Source organism: Gouania willdenowi (assembly GCF_900634775.1).
Source record: "Gouania willdenowi chromosome 24 unlocalized genomic scaffold, fGouWil2.1 scaffold_320_arrow_ctg1, whole genome shotgun sequence".
NCBI classification, from domain to species: domain Eukaryota; kingdom Metazoa; phylum Chordata; class Actinopteri; order Blenniiformes; family Gobiesocidae; genus Gouania; species Gouania willdenowi.
Genome location: NW_021144848.1, coordinates 4,173,874 through 4,183,772, shown reverse-complemented (window position 1 = coordinate 4,183,772; position 9,899 = coordinate 4,173,874). Strand labels below are relative to the sequence as shown.

At 41.9% G+C, this 9,899-nt stretch overlaps 1 protein-coding gene across 1 annotated transcript; it reads left to right on the top strand.

Annotated features, from left to right (window-relative positions):
* Positions 1-4,388: 4,388 nt before the first annotated feature.
* On the top strand, positions 4,389-9,622 carry vgll2a (vestigial-like family member 2a). Its single transcript, XM_028440693.1, has 3 exons — positions 4,389-4,626; positions 5,069-5,437; positions 9,539-9,622. Exons 1-3 carry the CDS (start codon positions 4,413-4,415, stop codon positions 9,580-9,582), a joined length of 627 nt encoding a protein of 208 aa, XP_028296494.1. The 5' UTR covers positions 4,389-4,412; the 3' UTR covers positions 9,583-9,622.
* Positions 9,623-9,899: the final 277 nt, after the last annotated feature.

The window sequence follows — 9,899 nt, the reverse complement described above, 5'->3', positions numbered from 1 at the left end:
CTGATTGGCTCGGACCAGAACCTGCAGCTTTAGTTCGATCAGTGATCAGAACTTCACACAAATCAAAATATCAAACATTAATATTGTCAACTTTTATAAGTGTTTTCAGGATGAAGTTAAACCTTTGATTAGAACATATAAAATCAAACTAAATATTCTGGGAAACTCTAAAAGACATTTTCATGATGTCATAAAACAGTTTAAAATAAAACCGATTAAAATCATCCTCTTCAGATGTTTGTATGTCGTTGTTATTGTTCAGTGAATTCATTTGGAAAGATTTGAGTTAAAAAGTGTAATTTTAGTTTAAAGAGGCAAATAATTAATTCAGTTAATTAATTCGATTAATTCAATTTAGTTATTGGTGAAGGATTTATTATAGGGCTGGAACTTTATCACCTTAATTGCAATTAATTAATTACAAAAAATAATGCAAAAAAAAAAAACACAGTTAAACACTTTTTTTTCACTCCAAACAGGGTGGAACCTTTCTCATTGCACTTGTTCCTGGTAGACCCATAACACTGATGCACAGACCACAACACAAGAAACAGGAGAATCAGAGAAGTCGCTGCTGTGTTTCTTTAATTTTAGTTTAAATAAAAACACTAGATGGAAAACTAAAGCCCAGTTATGTGAAAATTGTTAGAGAAAGAGTTTGTGGATCAGTGGAGCTCTGTTAGCCCCAGCTAGCACATCAATGCTAGCATGTAGCAGCTAGCACCTCAATGCTAAACATGTAGCAGCTAGCACCTCAATGCTAAACATGTAGCAGCTAGCACCTCAATGCTAAACATGTAACAGCTAGCACCTCAATGCTAAACATGTAGCAGCTAGCACATCAATGCTAAACATGCATCTGCTAGTATCTCAATGCTAAACATGTATCAGCTAGCACCTCAATGCTAAACATGTAGCAGCTAGCACATCAATGCTAAACATGCATCTGCTAGTATCTCAATGCTAAACATGTATCAGCTAGCACCTCAATGCTAAACATGTAGCAGCTAGCACCTCAATGCTAAACATGTAGCAGCTAGCACCTCAATGCTAAACATGTAACAGCTAGCACCTCAATGCTAAATATGTATCAGCTAGCACCTCAATGCTAAACATGTAGCAGCTAGCACATCAATGCTAAACATGCATCTGCTAGTATCTCAATGCTAAACATGTATCAGCTAGCACCTCAATGCTAAACATGTAGCAGCTAGCACATCAATGCTAAACATGCATCTGCTAGTATCTCAATGCTAAACATGTATCAGCTAGCACCTCAATGCTAAACATGTAGCAGCTAGCACATCAATGCTAAACATGCATCTGCTAGTATCTCAATGCTAAACATGTAGCAGCTAGCACCTCAGTGCTAAACATGCATCAGCTAGCACCTCATTGCTAAACATGTATCAGTTAGCACCTCAATGCTAAACATGTAACAGCTAGCACCTCAATGCTAAACATGTAACAGCTAGCACCTCAATGGTAAACATGTAGAAGCTAGCACCTCAATGCTAAACATGTAGCAGCTAGCACCTCAATGCTAAACATGTAACAGCTAGCACCTCAATGCTAAACATGTAGCAGCTAGCACCTCAATGCTAAACATGTAACAGCTAGCACCTCAATGGTAAACATGTAGAAGCTAGCACCTCAATGCTAAACATGTAGCAGCTAGCAGCTCAATGCTAAACATGTAACAGCTAGCACCTCAATGGTAAACATGTAGAAGCTAGCACCTCAATGCTAAACATGTAGCAGCTAGCACCTCAATGCTAAACATGTAACAGCTAGCACCTCAATGGTAAACATGTAGAAGCTAGCACCTCAATGCTAAACATGTAGCAGCTAGCACCTCAATGCTAAACATGTAGCAGCTAGCACCTCAATGCTAAACATGTAACAGCTAGGACCTCAATGGTAAACATGTAGAAGCTAGCACCTCAATGCTAAACATGTAGCAGCTAGCACCTCAATGCTAAACATGTAACAGCTAGCACCTCAATGCTAAACATGTAACAGCTAGCACCTCAATGGTAAACATTGAGAAGCTAGCACCTCAATGCTAAACATATAGCAGCTAGCACCTCAATGCTAAACATGTAGCAGCTTGACTCACCCCTAGTTTCCACTGGATGCGGCTTTGCTGTGTTATGTCACCTCTGCGTCACCAGAGCTTTAGACTTTAGTCTATGTGTTCATTTCCACCAGGTCTGCTGTGGTGTGTGTCTGCTCCTTCATAGATGTGGTAGTCCGGTGCCTCCACCAGATACACACACGACTTCTATTTCTGGTGGAGCACGATGCATCAATCAGCACAGAGAAAATGAAGCTAAACAGGAAATTAAACACGTAGTCTGCAATAAAATATCAGGTTACTTTTCAGGATAAAACACTTCAGATTATATTTCAAGTAACTACATCACCAAAAAAAAAAAAAAAAAAAAGTGAATGTAACCATCTCGGAAATAAACTGAATAAATAAATAAAAATAAAAAAATGTTATAGTGTGTAAAAACAAAATCACATTCACTAACCTTCTCATACTGTAACTCACTGTATTCACTTGATTTAGTTCATGTTTTACTGGTTTTACAGTTTTATCTCTTCTCTGTTGATAAAAAATGTGGCTATGACAAATCAGAATCTGATTCCTTTTATTGTCATTGTTTCTCTTTAGAAGCACAATGAAATTAAAAAATAGCAGCTCTCAAAAAAAAGAGTGTGAGCAAAAGTGAGTTCAAAGATTATTACTGCAAAAAACATTGAATCAAAGTCTGTAAAAAACTGAAAAATAAAAAGAATAGAATAGAATAGTGCAGGACATTATAATCTTAAAAACATGTACAGTTCCCAGAGGATATTTACAAGAAAAGAGGGCTATAAAAACAGCAGATTCAGGGTTTGTTGAGGTTTGAGGTGTTCAGAGCAACAACAGCTCCTGTTTTTTAGTCTGTTTGTTTTTGTCTGTATTGCCCTGAAACGCCTCCCTGAGGGCAGAAGTTGGAAAAGATGGTGACCAGGATGTGAGGAGTCCCTAAGGATGTTGTGGGCTATCCTGAGGCAGCGGGTGTGGCATGTCTTCCAGGGATGGGAGAGGGCAGCCAATCAGTCTCTGGGTGATGTTTATGATCCTCAGGAGCTTCTTCCTGTCTGCTGTGGTGCAGCTGGTGAACCACAGCGAGATGCCACAGCTCAGCGCCAACTCCACCGAGCAGCGGTAGAAGCACAACTAGAGCTCTGATTTGAAGTTGTTCTTCCTGAGGATCCTCAGAAAGTAGAGTCTCTGTTGTGCCTTCTTCAGGATTGCTGTGGAGTTAACAGTCCAGCTTAGGTCCCCATGTGGATGCCCAGAAACCTAAAGTCTGACACCATTTCCACCCCGTCCCTATTTATGTAAACCCATTTATGTAAATCAGTTCCTTCGACTTGGAGGTGTTCAGGGTGAGGTTGCTGGTCGTGCACCATTCTGACAGACTCTCCATCTCCACCCTGTAAGCCGTCTCATCTCCTCCGTGGTATCATCTGCAAACTTAATGATGGTGTTGCTCGGGAAGATTGGGGTGCAGTCGTAGGTGTAGAGGAGGTAGAATAGGAGGCGTAGTACACAGCCCTGTGGAGAACTAGTGCTGGTGCTCAGTGCTGAGGACAGGTGGTGTCCTACTCTCACCCTCTGGGAGCGGTCTGTCAGGAAGTCCATAATCCAGTTGCAGATGTTGTGGGAGAGACCCAGATCCTCCAGCTTGCCTACCAGTGTGCTCGTGATGATGGTGTTGAAGGCCGAGCTGAAGTCCAGGAAGAGCAGTTTCACGTAGCTCCCTCGCTGTTCCAGGTGGGTCAGTGGGTCAAATCCAGAGAGTCCAACCTTCTTGTTCTCCTTCGTTAGGAACAATGACCTGTTTATGTGTTTATCGTTGTGTTTATAACACAAACCTTTAACTGCGTTCTCGCGCGATTATATAAATGTCTCATGACCTCACAGTCGTTCAACCAGAGTGCACCGTGGCGCACTCAAAATGCAACTGGTGGGGATTACCGGACATTGGACAGCGGGGAAAAACCGGATCGTGTCGTGGCGCAGCGGAGACGTATCCAGTAGAAACCCCAGTCACACACTGACACATACTAACACACTGACACACACTAATACACACTGCTAAGCTAATGCTAAAGCAAAAGGTCATGCTAAAGCTACAGCTCATGCTAATGCTAAAGTTAAAGCTAATGCTAATGTTAAAGCTAACAATAAAGCTAATGCTAATGCTGAAGCTGCTGTAACAGAGCATATGTCATGCTATGTGTCAAAGTTTTTAAAATCTTTGTCCTTCTATCGTCTACAGAAACCCTCCTCTTCCTCCTCCTCTTCCTCTTCCTCCTCTTTGTCTTCATCCTCTTCCTCTTCCTGGTCCAGGATGCAGACCGGCCGGCCCCCCGCTGTTGCCCCGCCCATCAAAGAGGAGCATGGGGACCCTCCCCCAGGAGCCCAGTACCTGAGTGCTCGCTGCGTGCTCTTCACCTACTTCCAAGGAGACATCAGCAGAGAAGTGGACGAGCACTTTAGCCGTGCACTCAGCACAGGGGCGTGCACAGACACGTGCATGGGCAACAGCCTGAAGGCCCTCAGAGGTGTGACCACAGGGACCACATTACATCATCACTGCTGTGTGTTCACGTTGTGTATTTGATGTGTGTTGTCCCTGTGTTTATTAGTGTGTCTGTTCTTTAGTCAGTGGGTGGTTCTCCTGATGTTCTCCTAATGTTGTTTAGATGTTCTCCTGTGGTTCTCCTGATTTTCTCCTGATGTTTTTCTGATGTTTACCTGATGTTGTCTTGATGTTCTCCTGTGGTTCTCCTGATGTTTTCCTGATGTTCTCTTGATGTTCTCCTGATGTTCTTCTGATGTTCTCCTGTGGTTCTCCTGATGTTCTCCTGTGGTTCTCCTGATTTTCTCCTGATATTTACCTGATGTTGTCTTGATGTTCTTCTGATGTTCTCCTGACATTCTCTTGATGTTCTCCTGTGGTTCTCCTGATGCTCTCCTGATGTCCTCCTGTGGTTCTCCTCACAGACGGATCATTCCCTATGAACCAGAGGAGTTTTCCTCCGTCGTTCTGGAGCAGCTCTTTCCAGCCGTCTCTGACCCACCCTGAGCTCTCCTTCCCTTCAGACTCCTTCTCCTCCCCCCCGTTCCACGCCCATGAGGCGTGGCACCACCACTACTCTATCGGCTCTCAGGGCTCCGCCTTCCCCCGCCCGGCAGTTCACGACATGTATGGCACCGCCTTCGACCCACGCTACAGTTCCCTGCTGGTTCCGACTGTACGCTCCCACCACCGCATAAATGCCTCGTCATGTGACCTCAGCGGGAAGGCGGAGTCAGAGTCGGCATGGGGCGGAGCCTTCACAGCAGCTGATATTGGCCTGGGTGTGGACTCAGGTACACCTCACCATTTAGTATATTACTACTGGGTCAGGTTGTTAGCGTTAGTTAGCGTTAGTGACGCGGCGTTCATTAAACAGACCCAGAAAAATAAAGTGTAGTAATCTAATTACTTTCCTCTCTCTTCACTATGTGGTACGTTCCACTATCGCTCCCTAGTCTGTACTTTAGTCTGTAATTCATTCTGGAGTTTAGTGTGTAGGTCAGTATGTAGTTCAGTCTGTTTTTGTCTGTAGTTCAATCTGTATGTCAGTCTGTTGTTTAGTCTGTATTTTAGTCTGTTGGTTAGTCTGTAGTTTAGTCTGTTGTTTAGTCTGTAGTTTAGTCTGTTGTTTAGTCTGTAGTTTAGTCTGTTGGTTAGTCTGTAGTTTAGTCTGTTGGTTAGTCTGTAGTTTAGTCTTTAGTTCTGTCTGTAGGTGAGTCTGTAGTCAGGGTCTGTAGTTTAGTCTGTAGGTCAGTCTGTAGTTTAGTTTGTGGTTTAATCTGTAGGTCTGTCTGTAGGTTTGTCTGTAGGTCAGTCTGTAGGTCAGTCTGTGGTTTAGTCTGTAGTTTAGTCTGTAATTTAATCTGTAGGTCAGTTTGTAGGTCAGTCTGTAGTTTTGTCTGTCGGTCAGTCTGTAATTTAATCTGTAGGTCAGTCTGTATGTCAGTTTGTAGTTTAGTTCGTAGGTCAGTCTGTAGGTCAGTCTGTAGTTTATTCTGTAGGCCAGTTTGTAGTTTAGTCTGTAGATCAGTCTGTAGTTTATTCTGTAGGTCAGTTTGTAGTGTAGTCTGTAGGTCAGTCTGTAGTTTAGTCTGTAGTTTATTCTGTAAGTCAGTTTGTAGTTTAGTCCGTAGGTCAGTCTGCATTTCAGTTTCTAGGTCAGTCTGTAGTTTATTCTGTAGGTCAGTCTGTAGTTCAGTTTGTAGTTTAGTCTGTAGGTCAGTCTGTGGGTCCGTTTGTAGGTCAGTCAGTAGTTTAGTTTGTAGGTCAGTCTGTAGTTTAGTCTGTAGTTCAGTCTGTAGTTTAGTCTGTATTTCAGTCTGTAGGTCAGTTTGTAATTTAGTCTGTAGGTCTGTTTGCAGTTTTGTCTGTAGGTCAGTCTGTAGTTCAGTCTATATGTTAGTCTGTAGGTCAGTCTATATGTCAGTCTGTAGGTCAGTCTGTAATTTAGTATGTAGGTTAGTATGTAGGTCAGTCTATATGTCAGTCTGTAGTTTAGTCTGTAGGTTAGTATGTAGGTCAGTTTGAAGTTTTGTCTGTAGGTCAGTCTGTAGTTCAGTCTATATGTCAGTCTGTAGGTTAGTCTGTAGGTCAGTTTGCAGTTTTGTCTGTAGGTCAGTCTGTAGTTCAGTCTATATGTCAGTCTGTAGGTCAGTCTGTAGTTTAGTCTGTAGGTCAGTCTGTAGTTTATTCTCTAGGTCAGTTTGTAGTTTAGTCTGTAGGTCAGTCTGTAGTTTATTCTGTAGGTCAGTTTGTAGTTTAGTTCGTAGGTCAGTCTGTATTTCAGTTTCTAGGTCAGTCTGTAGTTTATTCTGTAGGTCAGTCTGTAGTTCAGTTTGTAGTTTAGTCTGTAGGTCAGTCTGTGGGTCCGTTTGTAGGTCAGTCAGTAGTTTAGTTTGTAGGTCTGTCTGTAGTTTAGTCTGTAGGTCAGTCAGTAGTTTAGTTTGTAGGTCTGTCTGTAGTTTAGTCTGTAGGTCAGTCTGTAGTTTAGTCTGTATTTCAGTCTGTAGGTCAGTTTGTAATTTAGTCTGTAGTTTAGTCTGTAGGTCTGTTTGTAGGTCAGTCTGTACTTTAGTCTGTAGGTCAGTCTGTACTTTAGTTTGTAGGTCAATCTGTAGTTTAGTCTGTAGTTTAGTCTGTAGTTCAGTTTGCAGTTTTGTCTGTAGGTCAGTCTGTAGTTCAGTCTATATGTCAGTCTGTAGTTTAGTCTGTAGTTTAGTCTGTAGGTCAGTTTGCAGTTTTGTATGTAGGTCAGTCTATATGTCAGTCTGTAGTTTAGTCTGTAGGTTAGTCTGTAGGTCAGTTTGCAGTTTTGTATGTAGGTCAGTCTATATGTCAGTCTGTAGGTCAGTCTGTAATTTAGTCTGTAGGTCAGTCTGTACTTTAGTTTGTAGGTCAATCTGTAGTTTAGTCTGTAGTTCAGTTTGCAGTTTTGTCTGTAGGTCAGTCTGTAGTTCAGTCTATATGTCAGTCTGTAGTTTAGTCTGTAGGTTAGTCTGTAGGTCAGTCTGTAATTTAGTCTGTAGGTCAGTCTATATGTCAGTCTGTAGTTTAGTCTGTAGGTCAGTTTGCAGTTTTGTATGTAGGTCAGTCTATATGTCAGTCTGTAGTTTAGTCTGTAGGTTAGTCTGTAGGTCAGTTTGCAGTTTTGTATGTAGGTCAGTCTGTAGTTCAGTCTATATGTCAGTCTGTAGGTCAGTCTGTAGGTCAGTCTGTAATTTAGTCTGTAGGTCAGTCTGTAGGTTAGTCTGTAGGTCAGTTTGCAGTTTTGTATGTAGGTCAGTCTGTAGTTCAGTCTATATGTCAGTCTGTAGGTCAGTCTGTAGGTCAGTCTGTAATTTAGTCTGTAGGTCAGTCTATATGTCAGTCTGTAGTTTAGTCTGTAGGTCAGTTTGCAGTTTTGTATGTAGGTCAGTCTGTAGTTCAGTCTGTAGGTCTGTTTGTAGGTCAGTCTGTACTTTAGTCTGTAGGTCAGTCTGTACTTTAGTTTGTAGGTCAATCTGTAGTTTAGTCTGTAGTTTAGTCTGTAGTTCAGTTTGCAGTTTTGTCTGTAGGTCAGTCTGTAGTTCAGTCTATATGTCAGTCTGTAGTTTAGTCTGTAGGTTAGTCTGTAGGTCAGTCTGTAATTTAGTCTGTAGGTCAGTCTATATGTCAGTCTGTAGTTTAGTCTGTAGGTCAGTTTGCAGTTTTGTATGTAGGTCAGTCTATATGTCAGTCTGTAGGTTAGTCTGTAGGTCAGTTTGCAGTTTTGTATGTAGGTCAGTCTGTAGTTCAGTCTATATGTCAGTCTGTAGGTCAGTCTGTAATTTTGTCTGTAGGTTAGTCTGTAGGTCAGTCTATATGTCAGTCTGTAGTTTAGTCTGTAGGTCAGTTTGCAGTTTTGTATGTAGGTCAGTCTGTAGTTCAGTCTATATGTCAGTCTGTAGTTTAGTCTGTAGGTTAGTCTGTCGGTCAGTTTGCAGTTTTGTATGTAGGTCAGTCTGTAGGTCAGTGTGTAGTTCAGTCTATATGTCAGTCTGTAGTTTAGTCTGTAGGTTAGTCTGTAGGTCAGTCTGTAGGTCAGTTGGTAGTTTAGTCTGTAGGTTAGTCTGTAGGTCAGTTTATGTGTCAGTCTGTAGTTTAGTCTGTAGGCCAGTCTGTAGGTCAGTCCGTAATTTAGTCTGTAGGTTGGTCTGTAGGTCAGTCTATATGTCAGTCTGTAGTTTAGTCTGTAGGTCAGTCTATATGTCAGTCTGTAGGTCAGTCTGTAGGTCAGTCTGTAATTTAGTCTGTAGGTTAGTCTGTAGGTCAGTCTATATGTCAGTCTGTAGTTTAGTCTGTAGGTCAGTTTGCAGTTTTGTATGTAGGTCAGTCTGTAGTTCAGTCTATATGTCAGTCTGTAGTTTAGTCTGTAGGTTAGTCTGTAGGTCAGTTTGCAGTTTTGTATGTAGGTCAGTCTGTAGTTCAGTCTATATGTCAGTCTGTAGTTTAGTCTGTAGGTTAGTCTGTAGGTCAGTCTGTAGGTCAGTCGGTAGTTTAGTCTGTAGGTTAGTCTGTAGGTCAGTTTATGTGTCAGTCTGTAGTTTAGTCTGTAGGTCAGTCTGTAATTTAGTCTGTAGGTTGGTCTGTAGGTCAGTCTATATGTCAGTCTGTAGTTCAGTCTATATGTCAGTCTGTAGTTTAGTCTGTAGGTCAGTTTGCAGTTTTGTATGTAGGTCAGTCTATATGTCAGTCTGTAGTTTAGTCTGTAGGTTAGTCTGTAGGTCAGTCTATATGTCAGTCTGTAGTTCAGTCTATATGTCAGTCTGTAGTTTAGTCTGTAGGTTAGTCTGTAGGTCAGTCTATATGTCAGTCTGTAGTTTAGTCTGTAGGTCAGTCTGTAGGTCAGTCTCTAACTGTTCCTCTCTGTTCCTCAGGTCTACAGACTCAGGAGAAGTCTAAGGACCTCTACTGGTTCTAAGGACACCGTCTAGATCCCTGTGCTTTTATTTTGAAGGTTCGTCTTTATTAATGCTGCAGTGTAAAAAGCTTCTATTATTAACACATAGATATTAATTGTGATTTGCTCATTATTAATTATTAATTGTGTTCATGTCAGTGTTTAGTGTGTGTAAATAACGTGCTGCTTTCACTCTGCATGTGTGTGTGTGTGTGTGTGTGTGTGTGTGTGTGTGTGTGTGTGTGTGTGTGAATGTGTGTGTGTGTGTGGGTGTGTCTGTGTGTGTGTGTGTGTGTGTGTGTGTGTGTGTGTGTGTGTGTGTGTGTGTGTGTGTGTGT